This window comes from Erithacus rubecula, assembly GCF_903797595.1.
Source record: "Erithacus rubecula genome assembly, chromosome: 5".
NCBI classification, from domain to species: domain Eukaryota; kingdom Metazoa; phylum Chordata; class Aves; order Passeriformes; family Muscicapidae; genus Erithacus; species Erithacus rubecula.
This window is the reverse complement of record NC_136687.1, coordinates 52,159,096-52,187,067: the sequence shown is the minus strand read 5'-3', so window position 1 is coordinate 52,187,067 and position 27,972 is coordinate 52,159,096. Positions and strand designations below refer to the sequence as shown.

At 43.4% G+C, this 27,972-nt stretch overlaps 1 protein-coding gene and 1 pseudogene across 8 annotated transcripts in view; both read left to right on the top strand.

Annotated features, from left to right (window-relative positions):
• Nucleotides 1-21,241, top strand: part of HERC3 (HECT and RLD domain containing E3 ubiquitin protein ligase 3) — a 43,845-nt gene extending 22,604 nt beyond the window's left edge. For 3 of the 7 annotated variants that reach the window (XM_079306276.1, XM_079306278.1, XM_079306277.1), the window contains 19 exons: nucleotides 430-560; nucleotides 1,176-1,336; nucleotides 1,830-1,906; nucleotides 2,678-2,802; nucleotides 3,342-3,401; nucleotides 5,047-5,158; nucleotides 5,694-5,883; nucleotides 7,007-7,170; nucleotides 7,645-7,758; nucleotides 9,027-9,050; nucleotides 9,132-9,221; nucleotides 10,583-10,753; nucleotides 11,343-11,486; nucleotides 13,486-13,652; nucleotides 14,746-14,812; nucleotides 15,857-15,939; nucleotides 17,982-18,165; nucleotides 18,880-18,982; nucleotides 19,424-21,241. In XM_079306276.1, the coding sequence (XP_079162402.1) occupies nucleotides 430-560; nucleotides 1,176-1,336; nucleotides 1,830-1,906; nucleotides 2,678-2,802; nucleotides 3,342-3,401; nucleotides 5,047-5,158; nucleotides 5,694-5,883; nucleotides 7,007-7,170; nucleotides 7,645-7,758; nucleotides 9,027-9,050; nucleotides 9,132-9,221; nucleotides 10,583-10,753; nucleotides 11,343-11,486; nucleotides 13,486-13,652; nucleotides 14,746-14,812; nucleotides 15,857-15,939; nucleotides 17,982-18,165; nucleotides 18,880-18,982; nucleotides 19,424-19,632 (2,376 nt within the window). In that variant the 3' untranslated portion in view covers nucleotides 19,633-21,241. Of the gene's footprint in view, nucleotides 1-429; nucleotides 561-1,175; nucleotides 1,337-1,829; nucleotides 1,907-2,677; nucleotides 2,803-3,341; nucleotides 3,402-5,046; nucleotides 5,159-5,693; nucleotides 5,884-7,006; nucleotides 7,171-7,644; nucleotides 7,759-8,140; nucleotides 8,290-9,026; nucleotides 9,051-9,107; nucleotides 9,222-10,582; nucleotides 10,754-11,342; nucleotides 11,487-13,485; nucleotides 13,653-14,745; nucleotides 14,813-15,856; nucleotides 15,940-17,981; nucleotides 18,166-18,879; nucleotides 18,983-19,423 lie in introns of those variants that run through there. The other 4 variants (XR_013774333.1, XM_079306279.1, XM_079306280.1 and 1 more) reach the window with 4 other exon arrangements.
• Nucleotides 21,242-24,737: 3,496 nt separating this feature from the next.
• On the top strand, nucleotides 24,738-27,043 carry LOC306802680 (pre-mRNA-processing factor 6 pseudogene; annotated as a pseudogene). The gene has a single exon. The product of its transcript is annotated as a pre-mRNA-processing factor 6 pseudogene (transcript).
• The last annotated feature ends 929 nt before the right edge of the window (nucleotides 27,044-27,972 follow it).

The window sequence follows — 27,972 nt, the reverse complement described above, 5'->3', positions numbered from 1 at the left end:
CCAGTGGTGTATAATTTAGTGGCCAGAGGACAGGGCTAGGATTTGAAAGAGAGCAGCTCAGTTCTTGCCTTGGCTCTGCCACTTTGTAGGTGTTGCTTCCTGTTTTGGAGCATCAGTGTTTTCCAGTGTAAATTGAATTGAACAGCTGAGTTTGGGATTCTTGTTGGAAAAATACCATTGTAGAAAACTAGTTCTGTAGGAGCTTGTCTAGTGTAGAGATACCTGAAGATAGATCTGTTAGTTTCTGGTGGTTGGCAAGGTTGCTTATTTGAAAGCTGCATTAGGAGAGTGCAAGTTTCTTTTCTGAATCCTTTGAAAACCCCCATCAATCTCTGCCTAAGCTTTGGGCTCATACTGAACTGGAGTCAGAGAGATCCTGCTGGGTTCTGGGTCCCTAAATGGAGGCTCTGCTGTTTGATTTGCTAACAGAGTGGAGGGGTGTTCACCTTCGGTGCAGGTTCCTGCGGGCAGCTGGGCCATGACTCCATGAATGATGAGGTGAACCCCCGAAGAGTTCTTGAGCTCATGGGCAGTGAGGTATCCCAGATTGCTTGTGGCAGGTGAGTCCTGTGTGCAGTCAAACCTTTCTTTGGTGAGGTTAATGCTGATACTGAATCATGCAAATAAGTCCTGCTTCTGAATTCCGTGTGTCAAAGCTAAATGAATTTAAATCTTACTTTCCATGAGAATGTTAAGGCCCTCTAAATGAGATGGTTTTTTAATTGGGGTTGTACCCTGCACTCTAACCTGTAAAAGATACCTTCTCAACTTAATTCAGCAAGACTTCAGAGCAGAAGCCCCTTTGGTCACAAGTTTCCAGCCTCTTTAATGGAAAGTGAGTTAGCAGCACTGGTGCTGTGTTGTTGCCTTTCAGAATGTACAGGCTTAGCAAATGACTAAGCTGATGCTGTGAGCCTGATACCAGCTGCATGTTGGCACAAGCTACTCTTTGTCACTTCCATATAAAGGGCTCCATCCCATAAACTGGTGCCATCAGGTGGCAAAAACTGAGCATTGGTGTCCATGTAAAGGTGCTGCTTGGCACCTGCATCTGGCCTAGGAGAAATAAGTTTTAGGCTGCATTTGGTTTGATTGTTGGGTTGTTTTGTTTTGTTTGGTTTTGTTTGTTTGTTTTTTTTTAAACAAGGCCCAAACTCTGTCCCCATCTCTTACAGACATCACACTTTAGCCTTTGTGCCTTCTTCAGGAATGATCTATGCATTTGGCTGTGGAACAAGAGGCCAGCTGGGAACAGGGCACACTTGCAATGTAAAGTGTCCCTCTCCTGTCAAGGGTCACTGGGCTGCTCATAATGGGCAACTCTCAGGGAAACCTGGTATGTACTGTGCTTGATCTGAAATGGCAGGTGGACATGAATAGTTGTACCCATAGCTGTCTTAAGACATCTTAACATTGTTCTGTGAAGTTTCTGGAAATACCAAAAGAAAACCATCCTATTGTCCCAAATGCACTTTCTGAGTGACTTTTTGCTTTCTCTATTAATGTGTACCATCTCCTTTTCTCTTTTCATGGCAGAGCTCAGCATTTGGCAATCTTGAGACTTCATGAAATTGTACTAATACTATGTTTCAAAGACTTTGTTCTCTCTTTAAAGCCCCTATTGCAATTTAGAAATTACAACCTTCCCCTCCTGTATAACTCTCATGTAAGTGGCTACAGTGTTGAGTTCCAGCTGATTTCAGCAGGGCCTTCAAAGGACCCACGTGTGCTCCTTGTAGTTGTACTGGCAGTGCAAATGGGAGGGGAGAAAGTACAAGTAGGGTCTTGCATTCATCAGCCTCTAACACAACTGTGTCTTTCTCAAACAGATGCCTGTAAATACCACATTGTTAAACATATCTTCTCTGGAGGAGACCAAACATTTGTACTTTGCTCCAAATACGAGGTAAACCAAATGAAGTGTCTTTTCAAGCCTTCTCCCCTGTACCAGCATTCACAGCACAGCTTTTGTTTTTGCTAAAACCTTCTGAAATGGAAGTATTGCTTTGGACTCCATTCTGCCTTACAAACCTTAACAGCCCTGACAGTTGTTGAAGGGATTTACAGCTTCAGTGGCTGAGAGTTGCCTTCCTCTAGAGGCATATCAAAGCCATTGGGAAGATCTGATAACAGTTTAATCAGCAGGGAGGGGAATCCAGTCTTTGCAGGTTGGAAGTGGGGGCTGCTTGCCACCTGTGGCACTGGTTTCTGCATTGTTGGTGTGTAGGGTCATCAGCCATTTACAATGAGAATTTTGTCAAGCAGTGCTGAATGGAGGGTTGAATGCTGAATTGGTTTTCCCACTTCTGTCTTCTTTTTTTCTTCCAAGAAGTGTTTGGGATAAACTTTTGAGGCATAGACATAGGTATAAAATAACTGTACTAAGCCTGTAGTTACATATGACAGTATTTAAGAAGGCTTTGGTACATCTAGGAAATTATTTTTCTTTTCTTCTTTTTGAAATGTATTTGAGGATCTTTTTTTTTTTTTTTCTCAAACTTTTTCAGGAAAGTCCTTCCCTTTTGGACTTCTTAGTAATGCCACAAAACATCTAACCAAACTGGTTTTCAGAGACCACACTAAGGAGGCTATCACTTATTTATTAAAACAGGGATTATGGATAGGAAGGAATTGTTTTACAAGCCTTGTCTTTGCTGAAATCTGTATCTTCTCACAGAATTCCTTGCCTGCTGATGATTTCCGGACCATAAATGAAACACGTTACACCTGTTTAATAAATGATGAAACTATAGATGTCTGGAGGCAAAAGCTTTTAGAAAAGAACTGTTCTAATTCTGTCAAGTAGGTATTGTGGCACTGGACAAGCCTTTTGTTGAAAGTTCTATTAATAATTTTGTTGGCTTCCGTGCCATGCTTTCACTTGAAATTTAGCAACCTTTTCAAGTGTGGTTCTTGGTTGTTTCCAAGGGGAGGAGTTGCCAGTCACAAGGCTGCCAGGTGAGAGCTTCTGAGCTAAACCAGAGGAATTTGAGGCTGCCTCAGCATTGCAGATGGTGGGTGGGAATTTGATTTTCAAGTTGTCCAGCACTGTGTGCTTAAAAATCATGAAAAGTAGCAAGAACCTGTGAACAGACTGATTGAGTTCTTTCCTCTGTGTGCCTGCCATGAGAAGGGCAGAAAAGGTGGAAAGGAGGAATTAATTTCTCCTTTCAAAAAGGGACCTTACATGATCCTGAGTGAAGTCTTGCCCTCTGTGCCTCTAAAGGGGTTATCCTGAAATTGTTTTCCATAAAAAGAAGGGAAGAGAGATTAAGAGATTTACTGATGAATCCAATAATAACCTGTATCTCTATTTTCTTTTGTCTTCCTGCTGCTAACAGTAATGTTGTTCAGATACTGTCCTCAGCTGCCTGCTGGAATGGAAGCTTCTTGGAGAAGAAGTAAGTACCAGATTTCCAGATGTATGGCTTTCCCTTGATGCAGACTGGAATCACTTTACTTCACTCACTTCTGCAGGGGAATTTGATTTTTTTTTTGATCAGGCAGAAGATGAAGGCAGAGGATGTTACCTAAAGGGGTGGGTGGTCAGAGCTGGATAAGGAAGGCACATGGTCTAAGAGAGTGCATGGTGAGTGTACTGTGAGTGGCACAGATTCCTTGGACTTGCCACAACTGTTATTCCTCCTTGTGAAACAGATACTAACATTGTTAAAGAGAGGGATAGGAATAGAACATGAAGGGAAATTAGGGGTACCAAGTATCTGAATAGTCTCTCATCCAGCTGACTTAGCTGGTGCATGTGAAAGCTTACTTGCACTCAGGCTGCTCTTGAAAATACATCAGGGGCAGCACAGAAGTGCTTTCCTTTAGGTGACATCATATGTGGAAAGTTTTGTGCTCCTGCTTACAAAAGGAGGAATTTCAAATGAGTGTAACCCACAATAGGTGGTGACAAGGTTGTGAGACACATAGCTGAGTCAAAGGCTGTGGGTTGGGAAGGCTTGTGATGGCTGTATCTGTAAAAGTTGAGGAGGTAACAGCATAAGATGAGGAGGAGGAGGAAGAGAAATTTTTCTGGTGATGTGATAAGTAACTTGTAACTAGGTGAAGAAAAAAACTTACTTTGAGTAATCTTTGTGCAATACATTTCAAGAGCAACTTGAAAGAGAAGATAGTTTGCTAATTATTCTGGTGGTTTTCTGCTTGTCCAGTAGTTTCTTCTCTAGTGTTGTGTCATGTTGTTGCATCAGGAGGGTTGTGTCATGTTGGTTTAAAACCCTTGTTGAGGTATCCAAGTTGTTGAGTCACTTTAAATAGTCTCATGTCTCCTTTGAATGTGGAAATGAGTGGAGTTTATGGCTTCATCAGCCAAATACAGTTGTTCTTCTACTTCAGTGGTGTGTTGGCTAGTGCAACACTTAACTTCCACAGAAAATCTTTGACCAAATGAATGATAAATTCTGAAGCCTTAATTGAGGCTGTATTTAACTATGTACTTTTCTACATGAAGTCTTATGCCAAGGTGCACTTGATAGAAATACCCCAGTGCATCTGTGCCATACCCTAAGACCATGTTAGCCTGTTTGCATTACAGGATTAGATGGGGGAGCAGCTTTTCCATGGCTGTGTGCCTGAGCACACTCAGCACTACCATTGCAGAGCACAGCCCAAAGTGCTCTGTACCATGGTGTGTCTCTGGGGGGCTGTTTCCAGCCTGGAGCCTGTGCTTTTATGGGAACAGCCATTCTACAGCTCCTCGTGTTGTTACAGTCACACCATCAAACTGACAAATGCATTCTGTCTTTAATAGCTGCCTTCCCCTTCAGAAGGTCTAATACAGTGCTCTTAAGTCAGTGAAGGAGTCCTGGGGACACCAAAGGACAATTTCACCTTTGAAGTGTTTCTCTGCAATAATCCCAGCTCTAACCAAGGCCTGGAGGAATTCAAAAGGGAGAGTCTTTGTTTCTAGTCTTATGAATTCCCTAGTGATCATTTCTCTATTGCTTGCTCTCAGGCCATGTCAATGCACAGGTAATGGGGTCTCTCCCTTAAACTTATGCCTGTCTGTGATTTATTTTTTTAAAGGATTGATGAACATTTTAAAACCAGTCCAAAGATCCCAGGGATTGATCTGAACTCCACGAGAGTGCTGTTTGAGAAGCTGATGAACTCCCAGCACTCTATTCTCCTAGAGCAGGTACTGCATTTCTGAGATTTGGGTATTCAGAGGGGAAATCAGGGCTTTGTCCCTCTCTAACATGCAGGTATAAGCAGCATTGTTGGGCAAAGGTTGTATTACAAAACTAAAAGCCAGACACCTAATGGTACTTCTCTTTTGACCTGGGCTGATTTTGTCCTCCTTGGAATGTGTCTCCAAGGCTTTTATTTAAAAACAAATTTTATCTCATAGCATTTAGTACTTGAATGTCTACTGAAATAAATTCTGTGTATATTTGTAATTATTGTGTGTCTGTCAGGAGTTGAGTACTTCATGGTTGTATAATTTATTCTAACACAGAGAATTTCTTTCACAAGTGCAGAGCTGTGGTATAAAAGCATACGTGTTCCCCTTCCCACTTTTAGCTATAATATTTATAGTTTTGGGTTTTTTCACTCTGGGTTTGACTTTTAAAACCGGATTTTACTATTTCATCAGCCCTTGAACATCATCTACATTGTAGGTGCTCTATCACTCAGGGTAAGTTGTCGTTTTTGGTTTGTTTTCTCTCTAGATACTGAAGAGCTTTGAAAGCTTTTTGATTCCTCAGCTGTCCAGCTCTCCACCAGATGTTGAGGCAATGAGGATCTATCTGATTCTCCCAGAATTCCCACCATTCCAAGACTCCAAGTATTACATCTCTCTAACACTTCCTCTAGCAATGGCTATTTTGCGCCTGGATACCAACCCCAGCAAAGTGCTTGGTGAGTGCCATTTAAGAATTGGTTTCATTTAGAAGTAAAATATCATTTCAAAGAACACTTACTGAACAGGTTAATCTAATTTACCTTATCTAGTTTAACCACATTCAGAGACTCAGTTCCAGATAAATTTCTCTACAGAAACATAGATTTTTCTATATTGTGAAGATTAAATGATCCTATTCTCATAAGTTTGGTTAGCTATTGATCACTTTAGAATATCTTTTATGTATAAGCTAAAAAAAAATACTAAATATAATACTGAATTATTTTGTCCTCTACAAGCTGCAGACAAACCTTGGTCTGTGACTTACCTGAACACTAAAACTCTTCTCCCATCTTGAGTCTTTTAATTTCTAATGTGTTTTCCTCTAACCTTATTTTAAACTGATCAGAACATATGCTGCTTAATGATTATTACTTAATTTGTTACGCTACTACTGTTCTTATATTACTCTGTTTCTTAAGGATGTCTTGTACTAAACCTGATATTATCATGTAAAATGTTATGTGATGCATTCAGACCTCCAAAAAAGTCCTAGGCTCCAGCTTTTACTTCACAGGTGATTGGTTCTAGGAAAGAAGCTAATAATAGTCCAGGTCCCTTCAGGGGAAAGTAAGGATTGCCTGTCCTTGGCAAGAAAGAAATCAGCCTCTCTAAAGAGGGGGAGTTAATCCTTTAGTGCAGATGTGCCACGAGACATGCTCTGACACCTGCTGGAAAAGGATGTGGTGGTACAGAGAATTGCCCAAGCAATTCTTTCCTTGTCACTCCTGAGAGATAGATGTTTGCCCTCAAGATCACAGTATTCTGAATGCCAGATACTTGAAACAGTGTCTTGGTTTAAAGTCTGAGAAACTTCAAATTCAGGCTCTCACCCTGGTCAGGGTTTGGGCTGGGTAATGGCTGGTGTGGCTGGATGAGAGTGGAAAGGGGGAGCTTTTCAGTTTCTGATAATTTAGATGACTCTGCCTCACTTTCTGGTTGCTACCACTAGGACAGGAATAGGGAAGTTTTTTGAAGGAGTCTTCAGGTGTATTCTGCTTTTTTTTTTTTTCAGTTGTAGCCCCTTATTTAGTGGATAACCTTTGATTCAGGTTTATATTGATGTCTTCTGCTTTGCAGATAACTGGTGGTCTCAGGTGTGCCCAAGATACTTCCTCAGGCTTGTGGACCTCTATAAAGGTGCAGTGGTTTACCTCCTCAGTGGAAGGAAGACACTGTTGATTCCAGTCCTGTTCAGCAGCTACATTACAGCTGCTCTCAGGCTTCTGGAGAAACTGCACAAGGTGAGGGGAAAGCCTGGGCATGTGTTGGCTCAAGATGGTTCAGTCTTGTCTGCCCTTTGCCAGTCATGAGCTGTGTCACTGTCCATCAAGTCACAACATGGCAAAGATGCTAGTGGCTTTCCTAAGTCCAAGGTTCTTGAAGATTGTTCAATCCTGTCTCAAGAGACTAGAAATAAAGTGACCCTAAAGAAGGCTGCTGTTGGGCCTTACACTCTGGCATCACAAGCACCTGTCCCTTCATGGTCTCTGCTCTCACTGTGTTGTTGCTGGGTGGTTGGGGTGAGGAGGAGAGGGAGCTAAAGTTATAAAGAGGTTCTATTGATTCTTCTTGGCTTGTACCAAAATATAAGAGATGGTGTATTGTTTGCAAAACTTTGAGTACTTTTGTTGCAAGCTCCTATAACTGAATTTATAAAAACAAACCTGAAAATATGTTAAAATATGTTGAATATTTCCATCTGTTCTCTTTATTAGGTGAATCAGAAGGTTAAACATGTGGAATATGATAAGTTTTATATCCCTGAGATTTCCAGTTTGGTGGACATTCAGGAGGATTATCTCATGTGGTTTCTGCACCAGGCTGGAATGGTAAGAGGTTTTATGTGTAGAGATGAAATAGCTGTCTGTATTTGTGTCTCTGGCTGTAGATCTGTATTTCCAATATCCTTAATGAGAGCATAATGTATTCAGTGTAGGAGCTTCTGTATGTTAAATATCTCAGATCTTTACAAATACCTCAGTGCTTTACAAAATTGACAAAAAAAAAAAAAAAACAGGCTGTCAAAAGAGTTGGAGCTAGCAATATTTAACCAAAGCTTGCAACAGTCTCTGATTATTCATGTGAATTTCATTCAGTCTTTGCACAAGGGGATTAATTCAGTCACTGGATCCTTTTAATGTAATCAAGACCTCAGGAGCCAAGTCCTGTATTCTAAAATTATAATTTTTGCCCTTTACTTCTGCTGTTTAGGCAGGTATTGTGAATAATGTAGCCAGTGATGTTAAAATGTTGCTCTGTAAGAGGAGGCAGTGTGGCGTTCTGGCTAGGGGACTGAACCAAGCCTCAAGAGATGTGGGTTCTATTCCTGGCTCTTCCAGTAACCTGCTGGGTGATCTTGGGTAAGACCCTTCACCTCTTTTATGTCTCACTTTCCCATCTGTAAGAAAGGAGATAAATAAACTGAGGGCTGGAATATGCTATGTGGGAACCTGGTGAGATTATTTAATTATAGTAAAGAGAGGAATTTCAAGTGTGAAAAAGCATCAAAAACATCTGCCAAGGGATGCTGCAAGAGTAAAACCTGACTGTAGTGATAACTTTGTGTGTGTTTTCATGAGCTTTGTAGCATTGTGTGTGTTGTGTCCCCATCCTCTGCTTTCCATCATTTAAATAGTGCTGCTGTGTGCTTACCTTTAGTGAGCAGAACAATAAAGTACTGACTTAAATTTGTGAAAGGGATAGTTAAAAATGTGTCAATATGTCTAATGATGAGTAATTTGCATTGCAGGGGTGTTCTTGTATCACCATGTAGTGGCCTTATAGCCTCTCCTGTTGTTTCATGTGGTTTCTGCCTTTGTTACTCTTCATAAGAACAAGTTTCACCCATGGCAGACTAACACAGGATGCTGTGCCAGTCAGTCCTCTTAGTAATGATTGATGTTCCTGTTTTGAATTAGACTTGTGCATTTTCTTGAGAAGGAAGTTCCCATGCTTTTCTTTAAGAGAAACAAAAATGGGTTGTTGGTCCCAAAGGAGGAAAATTTACTTTGGGTCACCTTTGGACTAGTCCATCCAAAAAAGCCCACACAAAATTGAAAGAGTGAAAGATTTTCATGCTTCTCTTTTACTTTCACAGAAAGTAAGACCATCCATCATGCAGGTAAGAAAATTGTTTCTCAAGACTTGTTTAAAAAAATGCTCTGGGAAGTGTAGATAGGAACAAATCTTGCCTTTCTTGCAGGATGCTGTGACTCTCTGCTCTTACCCTTTCATCTTTGATGCTCAAGCTAAGACCAAGATGTTACAGACAGATGCCGAATTACAGATGCAGGTAATCATTCTCTCTCCCAATTTTCCCGGCACATCTCTTTATCTCTGCCTTTTGCAATGGTGCCTGCACAGAAAGGGAGTTAACTGGGAGCTGGTGTGTGCAACATTTTATATTTTCCATGATACAGGAGGGCAGTGTAGCTGGAGAACCTCTTTGCCCTGGATATTGCAGAGGCAGCGCTTGGTGTCTTTCCTTTAAAATGTCTGGCAACATCAGAATGTCAGATGTGCATGTGCTGGAAATTTAAACTGTATAGAGAAGGAGTAGTTATGTATTTATAATCCAAGGATATGGAGTAAGGTAGGAGTTGTAAGACTAGACAAGTAGACAGATGTTCAGGTACATGGACACTTGTTTTGAAATGTCTGCCTGCTGCAGGAGTGGTTGCTCCTTCTAATAATGAGGTGAGTGTTTAGACCAGCTCCTGATGCTGTTTGTGGTTGCAGGCAGCAGCTGTTGCCAGAAGCCCACCCACCCAGTTGCAGTGAGGGGCACAGCCTGGGGGCCCTCCAGGAGTGTACTGACAGCAGGTGTCCAGCTCCAGCACCCTGTAGGTGGCAGCCAAGCCAGCTCCCAGCCAGGCTGTGACAAGGGCAGCAGTGCCAGTGTAAATGTCCCAGGGCCAGGCACTGCTCACACAGGTGCCTCCTGAGACAGGCAAGGTGTTGGGTACTGACCCCTCATCCAGGGCAGCTGGGTCTGGGACTGGTCCCATCTCTGTGAAATAAACTTTCTGAGGTCCTTGGTTGTCAGGTTTCAGGGTGGAAAACTGTCATCACAGTCACTTAATACCTATTTCCTGGCTTTTCTGTGACTGCTTGAGCACACAGCCTGCAGCAAGGCAGAAAAGGCTTGGCCTGTGCTCAGATGCAGCAATCACCTGCTCCTGCTCTCATGTTGTCAGCCTCTTGCATGTTTTCAGCTGCCCAATTTGTCAGCAGTGCACTGCTGAAGGGAGATATTGACCTTACCAGAACAGAAGAGTGGTACAGGTTTTGTTGTCCTGAGAGACAGTATCTTTAGCAAGGCAACCACTTAGATGCCAGAGAAACCAGTAGACTTAGTAAGAACATGAATAAAGCCTCTTCTCCCCAGCCACCTGCCTAAGGTAAAAAAAATATTCAGGAATTTAATCTCTGTTGATTAAATGTGATGAATTGATCAGTGGACTGAAAGTGTTGGTGTGGGAAATGGGGGAACAGGGCATACAGGCATACAGAGTACAGAGTGAGCATGGCATTATTGAACCTGGGAAAACCCAAAAGCAGAAAGGAGCACCAGGCATGTAGTTGTTAACTCTTTTCCTTTCATGGGAAGAAACAATCTGAGCTGTGGCTGCTTTTCACTTCTTTTATTTACAGGTTGCAATAAATGGTGCAAATTTGCAGAATGTTTTCATGCTTCTCACCCTGGAGCCTCTGCTGGCCAGAAGCCCTTTCCTGGTACTTCATGTTCGAAGGAGTAACTTAGTTGGTGATGCTTTAAGGGAGTTGAGCATCCATTCAGACATTGATTTGAAAAAACCTCTCAAAGTAAGTTTCCCCCATATCTTTAGCACCCTCTCATTTAGCAAACATTTCTGCAGCTTTTCAGCCATTCACATTACTGCTTCACCAGTGTGCAGTAGCTTCTCCATAGCTGTCACACATGGGAACATTTGGTCTAGTCAGTGCAAAGACCAAGTCTTTTTTCTGACTCCTGGAGTGCTTTGGCTGTGGATAGTTTACAAGAAGGCAAACACAGGGTTTGCTCTCTTCTTCTGGTGTGTCAAGAAGGAGAAGAAGCATTTTAGGATGTGTTTTATCTCTTAGAGATTACCACAATCCTCAGTAGCTGCTGTCATGCTGCTGCTTTGATTGTTGGTTATTTATGATTTGCCTAGGGATTTAAAGGTGGTTATTTATGATTTGCATAAGGATTTAAATATTCTCAAAATACCTGATTTGCCACCCCTGTTCCTTTTCTGTCCCTGCAGGCAGAGCACAGAAATGAGCTCGTGGTTTACTCTGGGTTTGGGCATGTTGGACAAATTGCTTTGCATGGCTCTCAATTAGAGAGAGAGAGGTCTGATTCACTCAGTTTCAGCTCTGCATCCCTGTTCCTGACCTGTTTTTTCTACAGGTCATCTTTGATGGTGAGGAAGCTGTTGATGCTGGAGGAGTGACAAAGGAATTTTTCCTGCTGTTGTTAAAAGAGCTACTCAACCCTATCTATGGCATGTTCACTTACTACCCAGAGTCAAACCTGCTGTGGTTTTCAGACACGGTAAGCCCTTGCCCTCAATACATGCAGGTTGGAATAAATGCTGCATTTAAATTACAAGGAAGTTAGTGGCAAACTATGAAAGAAATGTTCTTCCTCTCATTTTCTGCTCGTGATACAATGTGAACTTTAGTTAGTGTTAAGTAGGTCCATTAACTTTAGTAGAATGGTGATGGTTGTGCCTGTTAAAGAGCTGGCTCTCTCTCTATTCTTATCCCATAATCAAACTTGTATTAAAGTTCAGGTGACAGGTAATAGAACTCTTACTATCATGAATGTGATGGTCATGTGCTGTGTTACAGAGTGAGAGGTTTATGTGGTAATGGCATTAGAGTTCTGTGACTCCCTTGCTGTTCACATAATTGCAGCCGATCCACTTAGTCATGAATCACTATTGCCTTCAGGATCTACAGTTGTTAATGCTTTGTGAGGAAGCTCTTAAAGAGCAAGAAACATGGCTTGCAGTGGAAGGTTGTTTGTTTTGGAAGAGTGTGGAGTGGAAGATGTGTACCTGTTAGATGGCTGGAGATGGTGTTTTATGTCCTTTCCTTCACCTCCATAGGTAGCAAGGTGGGAAATGATGTTGCCAGCCTTCCCTTAAGGTGTGGCTGTCCTGCTAGGGGGGTTACAAGGAAGGAAGTGGCCTGATACCTTTTTTAACTTGTAAACAGTATTACAGAGCATTCACTGCTAATGTCAGCGCTATAAAACAAGTCTTTTGGCACCAGGAGTGATGACAGTGTAAGCACTGAAAATGAGTCATGTATTTGAGCATTTAACAAACGTGGGCAGCCAGTTTGTGACTGACACATTGAGAGTCAATAAGTGAAGAAAAGGAGGTCTGTGCTAGCACCTCTACTAATCTATCTGCCTGAGTAGAACTGTGCTGATGCAAAAGCTTTTAATAGAAAATAGGATGGGTAAATAGGGAAAGGATTGTTAACACATTTCCTTGCAGTATATAGACAGTAAACACTGAAGCACTGTTAGTGTTTGTTTAGGTTTGAAAGACAGGTGTTTGCTAAGGAAGGCAAGAGCCTCTCTTTGAAATGGAAAATATAACCCCCCTCCCTCCAAATCATTATAATTTTTAAATTAAGGGAATCTCAGGAAAAATATGGGAATAGGAATAACAGTTCTTTACTAGGAAAATTTAAAATAAAAATACAGTATTACAAAGAACAATCTCAAAACACAGAGTCAGAATACAACCTGACACCCTGTCAGTCAGGGTGTTGTTAGCAGTCCCATTAAATGGTGGCTGCATCCTCCTACAGTGGCAGATGTGGTTCAGCTGAAGCAGTGCTCCTGTAGAAGGTGCAGTTTTCCTCCAGAAGTCCAGTGATGATGTGGAAAGGTCTGGCTTTACTCTGGAATCCAGTGGAAAGAAGGCTGCCTTGGTGTCCAAAATCTCAGCTTTTTATCTAGGTAGGAAATATCTGGCTTCTACACCTGGCTGGAGCATCTCACAATGGGATGATTTAATTTTATCAGTCATTATATCTCGAGACTCAATGGCCCATTAACAGACAATATTTTCCTGGAGAAAGGATGAGTCATGGAAAAGATAAAGAACATTGCCCCACCTGGTTTAAACAGATGACCCATTAGCAGATTATGTGTGCCACAGAGACAAGGATCACTGCCCCACCTGGTTTCAACAGATGGAGGTAGAATACACACTTTTGGTCACAATCCTGTATTGCAACCCAAGACAGTGTCTGAACACAGGTATTTAAAAAGGAATTTAAAGGCAGGTAAGGTGGAAAGCTGCTGTTTCCACAGCAGTCATGGTTTACAAAAGTCATAGAGCATGGTTTTTGAAGCTTCATTTCTGTGCCACACACCAGCAAGAAATTTACAACCAAAGTGGCTCTTGATGGGAGCTCTCTGTCCCAACTGGAAAATCAGAGTCTGGTTTCTTAGTGCATGGGGGAAAGGGTACTGTGCATTGCAACAGTGACGGAGTGTCTCATCAGAATTTCTCTGTGTGGTTTTGCAGTGTTTTGTAGAACACAACTGGTTTCACTTGATTGGCATCATATGTGGTCTTGCAATCTACAATTTCACAGTGGTAGACCTTCACTTTCCCTTGGCTCTGTACAAAAAACTCTTGAATGTGAAGCCCTGCCTAGAGGATTTGAAGGAGCTGTCCCCGACAGAAGGAAGGTATGAAAATCAAAATTTGCAGCTTTTCTGGGAAGGTAGAACATCTAGCCAAGAACAGGAAGTGCCAAATTAGGTGAAAGCTGATGAATGAAACACCTCCTGGTCCTTTTGAGTAACTGATTAATCTGGGTGACTGTCGTCCTAGCAAAACATGAGCTGGGATGAATTTTGTGTGAGACTTCTCTCCCACAGGCTGTTGGGTCCATCTGCTTAGGCTCCCACCCTCCTGACCCCCAAAAACTGGTTGCCAGCACAGCCAAAAGACACCTCCCACACCCCCCTTTGAGAACAAGCCTGTCCCTGCCCTGCGTGGCTGTGTGCATGATCCCAGATCCTACCTCAGCCATTCCCCTCCAGCCAGGCTCAGACTAGCAAGCAAGGAACTGTGTGTAGTGCTGTGAATTGTCCCATCCATGAACCAGAGCAGCTCTGACCTGCTTCCATGACTGGAAGAAGTTGAGTAGAATGAAAAGTATTTTTTCCAAATGGTGTATTGAATCTTTTTCTCCTAATTGCATGGGGATACTAGTTTCCCCTCACACTGGGAAGTTAAGATCCCACTGTCTGACTGCTGTCTTATTTCTGTTTCTGAGTTGCCATCTGATTTACCTACAGGAATTGACAGCTGTATTTATCAATAATGAGGTAAAATGCCAGGAAGACAGCAGCAGGATTCTGGGGGGTAGCAGAGTATTTTCTATATGGTGGGCATATAGATACAGTCCACCTATGTCTCTTCCTTCACTCCCTCAGACCTTTGTGTGGTGATGACATAGATTTAGAACTTTAGAGCTAGAAATCTAATTCTGTTCCAGAGCCAGGATCATTAAATATGATCCATGAACAAGGTAGGCGTAGACTGTATTGACAGTTTCTGTGGGACTGGCATTTATCCTGCTCCTAACAAAGCATCTCTTTATTTGAGGTATATTTCTTTCTTACTGCTTCAGGTGACTCAGATTCTCTCTCTTGCAATCCCAGTACCCAGATATATGCTGCTGTTTACTTCTGTTGAATTTGTTTTCCCTGTTAGCAGTATGGCTTTTAAAATATCTGATTATTCTTTTTTTCATTTCTTTCCCTACTTGTTTAGGAGTCTCCAGCAACTTTTAGATTACCCTGGGGAAGATGTGGAGGAGACGTTCTGTTTGAATTTTACAGTAAGACACATTTGACTTATCAACTCTCTGATTCCTATGGTAATCAGTTGAAGCTCATCTGTATTTTCATGTGTATTCTGGCTTATTCCAAATGCCTATAGCACATAGCCCATGCCATGCTAATATTAAAATGTTCTTTGCTGTCAGCTCCCTTCTTTTGTATGTATGTGGTCCTAAAAACTGAGTTAGTAAGTAGATTAAGCTGAGTGGTTTTCAAAAGAACTTTTTTGTCACTGTTTAAAGACCTGATGCTCTAACAGGTTATAGAATGATGGGTTCATCTTGATCTGTATCATTTTTTACTCTGTCCAAGGCCTGCCCTGGGGTAAAAACAAGGTACCATAAAACTGCTCCACACTGTGAAGAACTTTTCTGAGCAAGGAGAGAGGTGCCCATTTTCTTTTTGCATGAATGAGAGCATGTAAATGAAGTGATGGTAATGTAGACTGTGTAAAAAAAGGATACCTTTAAAGTAACAAAAGAGACTTTTCTCCAAATTCTTTTTCACACATAAGGGCCTCTTTTGTTGATGGCAACTTGAAAATTGATCATTTTGCATTTTTTTCAGGTAACCAGTTAGTGTATGGAGTGTAGGTTTGTACTGGTGCCATCCTAGGCTGGCAAAAGCAGGAAAATGTCTGTCATTTATTCTTCCAGTGAGAGAGGATTAATTAACCCACTGAGTTTCTGTTAAAAAAGGAAGTCCTTTTTATTGCCAAAACTCATGGGCTTAGTTAAAAACAGGTTTTTAGTTATCAATTTTGTTTTTTTTCTCCAGGAAATTTACCTAAAATAATTTTTATTCTTTTTTAAATTCACATTTCAACTTAATAGCAGTCCTACAGTAAATGTAGGTGATGGAGGGTGTTGAAGCACATGGGGTACTTGGAGCAGAGCAGAGAACAGAATTTTCTGCACATACCATTTTCTCTGGCCCACCCAGAGGACATGCCAGTCCTCAGCTGTCTAAGAGGACTCCATCTTTCTTGTAGGCACATGCCCCAGAAAATACTTCTGGTAAAATTAATTTCTGGTTTTGTACAGATCTGCAGGGAAAGCTATGGTGTGACAGAGCAGAAGAACCTGGTTGAAGATGGAGATAAAATCCTGGTGCAGAAGGACAACAGGCAAGTGGGGCACCTGTGGGGATGGACTCATGCTTGTGCTGAAGTCATGTGCCACAAAAACCCTGCTGAAGGGAAGTGGAGGGGGTAATTAGCAGTCACTGCAAACAAATTTTAAGACCAGTTGCTCAAAAGTTACTGGGCCCTAGTGGCACTTGAACAAAAATCAAGTTTTCATCATCTTTCTGCCAATGTTTGAAAAATGTGCCATGCACTTGGACTGACATCTTCCCTATAAAAGTATAAAATACCATCTGTATAGACCTTGGTAGCCTTCTCATTTTAAGTAGACACTGGAGACATGATTTTGGCCTGGGTTAATAGTCCTGATGGCTCAGAGTGGAACTGTATGTGACCAACAAAACTGAGCCTGGCAGGCTTGTTTGTACTCCCTAATTCTGGAGCCAGAAACTTTCCTTTGAGCACAGCCTGACTCCCGCCCCTGATCACAGCCAGAAGGACCTGCTGTACTTGGATCCCTTTCCATTTGACTGAACAGCCCAGAGTTATTACTAGCACAGCTACCATTCCCCCCCTTTTTTTTTTTGTCCAGCTGCTGAACTATTTTCTTCCCATAATCCTGTAATTGGATTTCTACAAATGCCTTTATTACTTGAAGCAGTGTTCACATTCTTTCTCTGCTGGCAAAACATTGTGATCCAGTGACTACTCAGCAGCATGGGTAGGGACTTGTGCTAGGATTGCTGAAGACCTTACTGGCAAGGCTGGAGATGAAGTAGTTTCCTATTAATCTGATTATTTAAAAGGGTTTTGAATGTGTCTGAAGCCATTGCTATAGCAAAAGCTTTGTGTGTGTTACTTCTTACCTACTTTACTACTGCCCAAAATGGTGCAATTACACAGCTAAGAGCTGCCTCCATGCAGAGCCCACAGAGAGAAGATGGACTTCAGGTAAAACAGAGGAGTGTTTAATCTACCCCTGCAACAGTGAAGGAAAGATAAAAATGCCAGTGATAGACCCCTTTATGTTTTTAGGTTGGGCACATACATTCAAAAGAATACCTGCCCTTTTTTTACTGTACGCCATCCAGTACAAAGGAACAAAGATTTTAACTGAGAACACTTGGGAAGAACACCAGGGTTAACTATTGGAAGTTTATTAAGTCAAGATAGGAAACAAGGAAAGAAAATCCTTAAGGAGAAAGGCTAGTGTGTAGTTCCACCAGCTTAACATTCCAAAATTCAATGGCTTTATCCTGACTGGAGTTTTGAACTCAAGCTAACCTCTAAATCCAAGTCTAGACATGGCTGTCAATTTACCTTGCAGTGCTTAATGACTTCCTCCACCTCTACATTTAGATGCCAGGGACCAATTTGCCTGAACAGTTTGCTGTGTGCATGTCTGTGGGCACTGCCCTTCCTGTATGAGGAAAGTTTATTGGGACTGGGAATGCACAGGTGTGCTGTAACTGACTATTGCAGGGTAGGAAATGCCTGCATTTTCCCTTTCTCCTTTGGAGTTCATAAAATGCTCCTGATGCAGGGTTCATGACCGTAACAGCCAGTGAGGAATTAAGCAACAGTTAAGTGCTTAATCAGCTTGAATTTCCCTAATGCTCAGGTGACTATGGGGAAAATGACAATAAAACAAAGGCACTGGAAAATAACTCCCCCTTTGATATATGATTTCTTACTCCAGGTTTTCGTTTATTGTTAGTCTGCTTCTTTATTTCCTCACCCATCCCTCACTGATGTTGCATAGTTTGTGTGGTGAGAACAACTCCACGAAAAGGCCAAAATGTTTCTTCCAGTTGTAACCCCCTCAGCTTTACTGGTGGTAGAGAAGCTGGAGGACCTCCCTTGCCCCCACTGCCAGGGAATGAGCAGACACATGGTAGCACTTGCTGCTGAGCACTCTGTCCATGTTGCAGTGACTTAGGGAGTGGAGGGCAGTGGTTTGAGCCTGCTGGAGACTCATGTTTGCATAACATTTTACAAGCAGAAGCAGGAAAATTTGGCAGTGCTGCTGCTTGGACATGTGATTAAAAGTGCTTTCTTTTGCCTGCTTTCTCTCAATGCTTTAGGGAAGAGTTTGTCGAAGCCTACGTAAATTACATCTTCAACCTCTCCATCCAAGAGTGGTACACAGCCTTCTCTACTGGCTTCCTGAAAGTGTGTGGTGGGAAGGTCCTGGAACTCTTCCAGCCCACAGAGCTCAGGGCCATGATAGTTGGAAACAGTAACTACAACTGGGAGGAACTGGAGGAGGTAAAGCTTCTCTCATGTACTTTTTTTAAAATTTTGCACAGGTGCCAGGATTGTGCAGTTGCATGAGATGGGCATTAGTCTGTGTAAGGAGATGGGATAAGCCATGATGCATTTCTTTTTATTTTGTTCTCCTTTTGCACTTTGCTGTCACTCACATGAAAAGTCTCTCACCATGCTGGCCTGCTACAGATAAAGCTCAGAGAGGAAATTCAGGATGAGGAAGGACAAAGAGAAGGACTTCCACCTGCTTCTTTTAGGGATGAAGTCTGTGACTGAAGGGAGGAGACAAAGGATCTTCACCTGTAGTAAAGCTTCACTGCACAAGGGCAAAAACTATACAAGAGTTCAAAGGGAAGTCTGGACACCCAGGAAGGGTTGTATCCTCTCAAAATCCATAGACCAGCAAGTGACTCAAAGTGCAGAGTGTGTGATCCTGTTCATGAGTTCAGCCACTGATAAGGCACTCCAGAATTGCTCTCCACACTTGTAATTAGCTGAAAAGTAGAAGGCTAATGTCTGTATTCCTCACATTGCCAAGAGATCCCTTGCTTGGTGTTTGAGCCATGCCATGGGTGCCCATCACCTATTCTGTGTTCCCTTTCAAAGCTGTCAGGCACTGACCTGATGTCAGATACTAGTAAGATCAGGTCTGAGTTCTGCCAAGTCTTTGCTTTCTAATGCCAGCTGAGAATGTGGCATTTTGTTTTTTAATAGAGCGCTGTCTATAAGGGAGACTACACTGCCACACACCCAACTGTGAGAATGTTCTGGGAGACCTTCCATGCATTTCCCTTGGAAAAGAAGAAGAAATTTCTCTGTAAGTATCTTGCAGTGGTGCAGCACCTCCTGGAATCGAAAGACTTAGGTGGGAGTGGCTGCAGAGCTTCATTGCATTGAGTTGGGTGATCCAGCGTGAGTGACAGTATCCTAGTCAGAGCTGGGGTTTCCCTCTGTGTTTTTCCTTCTGTCCTGGGTAGCTGGCTCTAGGTGGCTCTGCTTGAGCAGGGGTTGGCCCCAAGGTCCCTTCAACCTCAGCCATTTAGAATCTGTGTCTGCTGGACAGATAAAGACCAGTGTTTGTGCCTGGCACTGGCCTTGCTGCGCTGCAGCTCCCCTGGAGCCAGCCAGGCCCTGCACGGAGTCCAGTCAGGGTTTATCCCCTCCAGGCAGGTGGGGCTGAGCTCTGCCTGTGGGTGCAGCCCTGCTGGGAGCTCCCTCACCCATCCCAGCTGCCCATCCTTCCCTGTGCCTCTCGCAGTGTTCCTGACGGGCAGCGACCGCATTCCCATCTACGGCATGTCCAGCCTGCGCATCATCATCCAGTCGACGCCCAGCGGGGAGCAGTACCTGCCCGTGGCCCACACCTGCTACAACCTGCTGGACCTGCCCAAGTACAGCAGCAAGGAGATCCTCAGCGCCCGCCTCGTGCAGGCCATCGACCACTACGAGGGCTTCAGCCTGGCCTGAGCCGCGGGGAGGCACAGACTGCTGAGCAGAACCATGGGCTTGGGCTTTATTTTTGTAAGGGAATAGATCTCAACTTTTTTTTTTTTTTTTTTTTTTTTTTTTTTTCTTTTTTTTTGGGGGGGGAGGGGGTGAATAATAATAATAATTATAGAGATGATGCAGTTTCAGTCTGATGCTGCCAGCATTTTGTGGGGCTTCAGCAGGGAGAGGCTCTTGCTTTGAATTTTCTCATCTGCTGAACAATACTAGTTCAGTGGGCATTTCTGTTGTTTCCCTCCTCCAACTTGACATCACTGCCCTCCTGGCAATTCCTTGTAGTTTGCTTTTATTGCCCCCATACACACACACTCTTACCTCTTCTTTTAATTCAGTTATTAAATATTTTGATGTCTCTTGCATTTAGGGTATGGTGGAAACAGGACGAAATAGCGATCTCCTCTTTGAAAAGCTGTGATTTCCCCCCACCCTTTTTTCTTCCCTTTTTAAATGCAAGCTGGTTCTTGCTTTGAATGGAAATACCTCCTCTGTCCTTTGGTCCTTGGTGGATGGTACTGGGCTGGGATGTCATTTCTGACCCCAGAGTAGTGCATTAGTGATGTTCTGTCTTTTTGGACCAGGATGTCTTATGGAAAATATGGTAGTTTACAGAGATTGGCTTGTTTTTCCTCACTTCTTTTGAATTTTGTTTTCAAGCTTCTCAAAGAACCCTCAGAATCCCTCTGGAGTGGGATTTGTGTTCAGGTTTTTTGAAAGACAAGCCCTACCTATCACAGCAGGTTTCTCTAAACGCCTCCCTCATGTTGTGTTTCTGTTCTGGCAAGTCTGCAGTCTGGGTGGGTGGGCAGCCCTCTTTTTCCATCCCAACAGCCCTGTTACTCCAATACAAGGTGAGGTGGCTGATTTACTGCTGCCTTTTGTCCAGAGGAGCTGTGTGTGTGGGTGTGCGAGTGCAGGGGTGTGTGAGTGTGGGAGGTGTGTACAATCTCTCCAGTCTCATCAGGTCAGGTCATAGAAAGGAGTGAAGATCCCCATTTGAGTGATAGCCCCTTGTCTGGACATTGGTTTGATCTGTGCAGGTAGGCTTACTTTGCTGTTTGAGAACAGCCCTCTCACTTGGCAGCTGTTTTGCCAGGGGGCCTGAAGGACAATCTGTGTGAATTAGAGTGAAAATGTAGAAAAGTCACTACCTAAATGTATCCTGTATGATTGGAGAGCTTTTGTACTCCTTTCCTCAGTCTCACTGCCCCATTAAGTGAAGTTTGAATGATTTTTCTCCCTTCTCCCCTGCCCTTTTCAGATGTTGATGTAAATCTCATTTTAAGCCTAGGGTGGTTTTGACATTGACTTGTTATTAGGACATAGTATTTATGCACCACGTTCAATTTACAGTATTGAACTTTGCACCTCGTAACAAAAGGTTTTAGGCTTCTGGGTTTGTTTTTGTTTTGTTTTGGTTTTTTTTAAAGACAAGCTGTGGGCTACATTGAGAGACCCCCAGCCTCTTTCTAATGCAGCATTGAAGACAAATATACAGTTATATCAAATGTTTATTTTCGATGTGTGTGTACATAGTACAGTATTATGCAATAAATTTGATGTTTAATTCTGATGGAGTGGCTGCCTTTCCATGTCAGGAAGCAAAGGGTGTTCCAGGCACCAGCACTGCCACTCCCCTGTCCTGTCTCAGACAAAGGGAAGAGCTTGGGCTCAAGACCAGCCCTCAGTCATTCCATACATGCATAAGTGGTTAGACACATAAATTGCACATATTTATTTATGTGTAGGTGGATGGATCATGTGTAGACACAGGGATGTGCACATAAGCTCTTACATACAATGTAGCGTGTGCACATTACTGTGTGACCTGTATTGATGTGTAAGGTCCAGGTACTGTTGTATCTAGTGTATGTATATTCTATACTTTGTACATAATGTGTTGCATTGTTGTAGATAACATGTATTACACTAACAGGTAAGTGTGTATATGTTTTATATACTATAGAAATGCAAAGTGTGTGTATACTTATATTTATAAATCACACATCTCTTTTCCAGTAGCAAGTGTCAGCCCTGTTCAGCTGAGCAGGAGGAGGCAGGAGGGGCCAGGGCTGTTGGGGGCTTTATGAGCCACTTCACTGAGCTGAGCCATCTTTGGCAGCATCCCACACAGAACAGAAGCTGTCACCAAACACCTGCAGTCAAAATAGTAATATTTTCTTGTTTTATACAAAATACAAAGTGTACATATAATGTTTTTCAACCCATTTATGTTTAAAAGGACACCATTGATTCAGTTTGAAGTTGCTTACATAAATCATATAAACAGAGACCCAAGTCCAGAGTCACAGAGGTGTCATTAGCTGGGGAATGCATTCCCAAGTTGCTTTTGTATACCAAATGCAATCTGAAGAAAATGGATTATTAACAATTTTTTTTTTAAGTCAGGCACCCACGCCCACTCTTGCTTTACAGCAAGTTATTTGCAAAACTATGTATTGTTTGATGCATGTACATATCCATTATTGTAGGAGCTGGTTCCCTGCATGCAGGTGTCCAAAGGGAAGCACAAGGATCATACACTGACCACACAAGGTCCAATAAGTGTTCCACTCTCCATGCTGTGAGTGACCATGCAGGCTGGTGAAACTTGGCTCTCCAAGAGCTGGAGATGTCAATCCATTCCAGTCTCCAAGGGCAAGAGCTTTTTCCATTAATCCTCTAAATCTAAGGCACCAAGACATGCAGCAAGGGTGTGGGGTGGGCTGTCCAGTTTGGACTCTGAGCCAATTCCTGTGTCTTCCACCCCAAGCAAAGGACCTCTGACACCACATGGCAGTCACAGGCACCAAAATCTTAGTGACACCTGAGGGAGAAACAGGAGGAGTCCAGGAAATCCTGCTTGGCCATCAGCACAATTAATTATGCTACACCAGGCCCATTTAGTCCCTTCTACCACCTGTGGGTTACTTTGTACTTCTCCAGGTATTGGAATCCTTGCAGATGGTTGTTTTGTTGGGTTGTTTTTTTTTTTTTCTTAACCATTTTGGTGTGGTTGCCCACCTCTCACCTTGGCAGCAGCAGTCAATCACTGACTTGCAAACAGCTCCAAAGATGGCTCCTCAGGCTGGAGGATGGCTGGCAGCACTTACCATCTGAAACTTGCACACACCAAAACTAATAACTGATCTATCAGCAGAATGATTAAAAGAAAAATGATTTAATTTTACCACCCTTAACAGAAACATCCATTACTCAACTGTTTACTCAGGAGTAAACAGAATGACAACTTGCAACTTGTTAGAATGATAAGTTTTCCTTCTGTCTTTCACTCTTGCATCTTATTTTGTTCATGGCCAGCATTTACATTTGAATGATTTATTACACCACAATGTGTCCGAGGCAGCCCCTGTGGAAGGGAAGCCCAACAGACTCTACTGCCATCCTACAGCAGACAGCTTTGTTCTAGTGACATGGAAAGAGGTTGTCTTACACTAAACAGCTTATTTATATCACATAAATTACAATTTTGTACAGTACTTCACACCTTTTAAAAAGCAGTCTTGTATTTAATGTTTTCCAGTCAATCATTGATGTTGGCACACACAAATCATCAAACAAAATGTACAGCTGTTGCTTGGATTGACTTGGTGTGTTGGGACAAACATAATTTCTGGCTATTTGTGGTCAGTGAGAAGTCAAATAATCTGTGGGAGATAAAGACAACGTTTTAGTGTTCAGGAGTCCTCCTCCTGCACAGAATTGGGAGAGGGGAGTCACAGCATCTACAAATTCAGGACAAAGTTCAGCTCTGGTACATGTCATTCCAGGACTGGAATTTTAAAATTCAGTTTTCTCTAAAAATCTTTTCTAGCAGTTCCCTTCTCAAGAAGGCAGTTGAAGTTTTGCTTTGCTTTTGCCATAAGGAAGGACTTGAATAATTCAAAAAGAGAGATGGCTAGGTGTGGGGTATTTTTTTTCTTCTTTTAATGTACAATCTCCATTAATAGGTTTTGTTACTTTTAGTTTTCAAAGTTCAAAAATATAAACTCTCTAAAGTGCATAGCTGTACTTTGATTTCATAGAAACAATTTGAAATTCTAGCAGTATACCATGTAAACAGCAATAACTAAGCATCAGAAAATGCTACAATCTCATCAGTTTAAAAATAAAATGGACTGTTCCCTACATCTCATTTATTGAGATTTGTCAAGGGAAAAGCCCAGCTGCTGGGGGTGTCTTAGGTTGCAAAGCAGGATGTAACCAAACCTATGTATTCTATCACCATCTGTGAAACCAGGTGGGGCAGTGTTCTTTATCTCTTCCATGATCCATCCCTGAAAACTCCGGGGAAGGAGGGGATATCTTCTGCTAATGGGCCATCTGGTAAAGACCAGGTGGGGCATTGTTCTTTATCTTTCCCAGGACCCACCCTTCCTCCAGGGAGATATTGTCTGTTAATGGGTCGTTGAGTCCCACTGTGTGACTGATAAAACAACAGCATCCCACTGGGAGATGCTCCAGCCAGGGGGACGAGCCAAGCCTTTCCTACCTAGATAAAAAACAGATTTGGAACACCACAAGCAGCCTTTTTCAAACACTGGATTCCAGAGGAAGATCAGACCCATCTATACCACCACTGGACCTTCATAGGAAAACTGCACCCTTCTACGGGAGCACTGCTTCAGCTGAACTACATCTGTCACTGCAGGAGGATGCAGCCACCATTTAATGGGACTGCTACCAGCACCCTGACTGACTGATGGGGTATCAGGTTGTATTCTGACTCTGTCAGTGTATTTTTTACTACTGCATTTGATTTTAATTTTCCTAGAAATTTGTAGTTCTGATTTGGGATCTCCCACTGGTTTGCTTTCAAACTAGCACAGGGGGTTATTTTCTTTTTCCTTTTGTTCCTTTTTACTTACAGAATTTTTTCTCATTAGTTGCTAGGAAACACTAATGACTGGCTACTTCAGGAAAACAAAAGAAGTGGCCGAGCTCAGGAGAGGAGGGCTGGTTGTACCTCTCTTACCTGGGAGTTTCTCTCCGAGGGGCAGAGATACCACGAGAACTGGGCATCCAGTCCTTCAGGTAACAGACTGGGCTTAGGAGGACAACAGTCAGAGCTGCTGCTTGGAGAAGGGAATTGGCTGCTCCTGCCTCAGCTTTCCCAGCCACCTCTCCCAGTCCCTGCTCCAGTCCCACTTCAGTCTGACCTCACCACTGCTGCCATCATGAACAAGAAGCAGCAGCCATTCCTGGGCATGCCAGGGCTGGGCTGTGGAGCCACAGGTTTCACCACCCGCTCTGATCTCTGCCCTGCCCATGATGCCAACGACCCCGTGGACAACTGGCACGCCCTGCTGGGCAAGAGAGCAGTGGGGAACCAGATGAACAACCAGAGAGCAGATGGGGATTTGAATGACACCAGCTACGATGAGTTCAACGGCTATGCTGGGAGCCTGTTCTCAAGTGGCCTGTATGAAAAAGATGGTGAAGAAGCAGATTCCATTTATGCAGTTTTGGGTAAGAGGATGGATGAATGCAGGAAAGAAAGGAGGGAACAATGAGAAAAAGAGGAAATAGAAAAGTACCATAGGGAACGACCCAAAATTCAGCAGCAGTTCTCAGATTTGAAATGGAAATTAACAGAGGTTACTGAGGAGGAGTGGGTGAGTATTCCTGATGTTGGGGATGCCAGGAACAAGCAGCAGAGGAATCCTCGTTACAAGAAGCTGACTCCTGTCCCTGACAGCTTCTTTGCAAAGCATTTACAGTCAGGAGAGAATCACAGTTCCATGGACCTACACCAGATACAATTTAGTGTACTGAATACTCCGTATCCAGGGGGTTTGAATATTCCATACCCAGGAGGAATTTTACCAGGTTTGATGACACCTGGGACAGGTGAATTGGATATGAGGAAGATTGGCCAAGCCAAGAACACCTTGATGGATATGAGGCTAAACCAGGTGTTGGATTCTGTGAGTGGCCAGACTGTAGTGGACCCAAAAAGGTATTTGACAGACTTGAATTTCACGATTCCCACACACAGAGGAGATATTAACGATATCAAAAAACCCGTTTGCTCCTGAAATCTTTCCGAGAGACCAATCCTCATCATCCACCAGCCTGGATAGCATCAGCCCGACTGGAGGAGGTCGCTGGCAAACTCCAAATGGCTCGAAACCTCATCATGGAAGGAACAGAGATGTGCCCCAAGAGTGAAGATGTTTGGTTGGAAGCTGCTCATCTTCAGACTGGAGATGCAGCCAAGGCTGTTGTGGCCCAGGCTGTGTGGCACCTGCCACAGTCTGTGCGGATCTTTATCAAAGCAGTAGAGCTGGAGACAGATATCCGTGCCAAGAAACGTGTCCTCAGGAAAGCCCTGGAGCATGTTCCAGACTCGGTGCGTTTGTGGAAAGCAGCTGTGCAGCTGGAAGAACCTGAGGATGCCAGGATCATGCTGAGCCGAGCTGTGGAGTGCTGCCCAACCAGTGCTGAGCTCTGGCTGGCACTGGCAAGGCTGGAGACATATGAGAAAGCTTGGATAGTCCTTAACAAAGCCCGGGAGAATATCCCAACGGATCGTCACATCTGGATTACTGCTGCCAAACTGGAGGAAGCCAGTAGAAACACCCAGATGGTGGAGAAAATCATTGATAGAGCCATCACATCTCTTAGGGCTAACTGTGTGGAAATCAATAGGGAGCAGTGGATACAGGATGCCGAGGAATGTGGTAAAGCTGGAACTGTGGCTACGTGCCAGGCAATTGTGAGAGCTGTGATGGGGATTGGGATCGAGGAAGAAGATTGGAAACACACCTGGATGGAAGATGCAGACAGTTGTGTTTCTCATAATGCCCTGGAGTGTGCCCGAGCCATTTATGCCTATGCCTTGCAAGTCTTCCCAAGCAAGAAGGGTGTGTGGCTGCAAGCAGCCTACTTTGAAAAGAGCCATGGAACCAGAGAATCCTTGGAGGCTCTTTTGCAGAAAGCTGTTACTTACTGTCCCAAAGCAGAGGTGCTGTGGCTCATGGGAGCCAAATCCAAGTGGCTGGCAGGAGATGTTCCTGCAGCCAGAAGCATCTTGGCCCTGGCTTTCCAGGCCAACCCCAACAGTGAGGAGATCTGGCTGGCTGCTGTGAAGCTCGAGTCAGAGAACAACGGGGTTTTTGCACATTCCTGCCAGCCCAGCTGCTGTTCCCAGAGTCCTGCAGGAGCACCGGGACCATCTTCCCCAGAGTTCGTGAGCAAAGCCTGTCTGCTCCATCCCTCCCGTCTGGGACACGGCCACCCCTTCCCTGCCTGCCAGAGCTCACTGCCAGCAGGGACGGGAACTGCAGCACGGGGAAAGGTGCCCAAGGCTGAGAGCACTGCCACTGGGCTCTGCTCTGCTTGTTGTTGTTAATTCCATACTTGTTGCTGTTTGTTCACTTTATTATACATGCTAGTAAAGAACTGTTATTCCTATCCTAGTATCTTTGCCTGAGAGCCCCTTAATTTCAAAATTATAATTTGCTGGGAGGAGGTTTATATTTTCCATTTCAAGGGAGGCTCCTGCCTTCCTTAGTGCGCACCTGTCTTTCAAACCAAGACAGACAGGACAAGGATTATGACAGGAAAGAGCTTTCTCCCAAAAGGAAAAACTATCTACTTCTTTCCCCAGCATGGCCATCAGCTTCTGTGGCACATGGGAATAGTGTAGCTGGTGTCACATAGGAAACAGGAGCAGTCTTGTGAGGCTCTGTTGGCATTTCCAATGTTGATTCCTGACCCCCCCTGCAAACACAAGCTGTAATTAGCTCTTGTATGGATTCTGACATGTGGCAGTCCCTCTGTTCTTGGCCCCAGCCTGTGTTCCCTGTCCCCCTTCAGTGTTTGGCCATTCTGATGTTGATTCCCTGTTGGTCAGCAGTTCTGGCTTATAGATGTTGGAATACACTAAGTGTTCTAGAAGGAGATGGGTGGAGTTCTGGGAACAGCCCAGAAGCACAGGGAAAGGTCGGGGCTGACTCCTCTTCTTTAGGTGCTTTAGTTTGGTCCCTGCTAACAAGCTGCTGCACAGCTTGAGTAGCTGGAGCATTTTGTCAAATTCAAAAGCATCTTTTTAGAAAACTTTTCTTCAGTTTTTAAATATATATAGTAAAGCTTATTCTTTTAGGTGTCTGAGTTCATTAAGCACAGTGGTGGTTAAAGTAACAAAGACCAAACTCAGCAATCCCTGAAAACCCTTTTGAAGGAAGAACGTATATTTAGGAGTTGTTCAGAAACTGTGCTTTACTCCATTTTAATTAAGCAACATCCCAAAGACAGCCCAGCTTGAGGTACATGCTCACC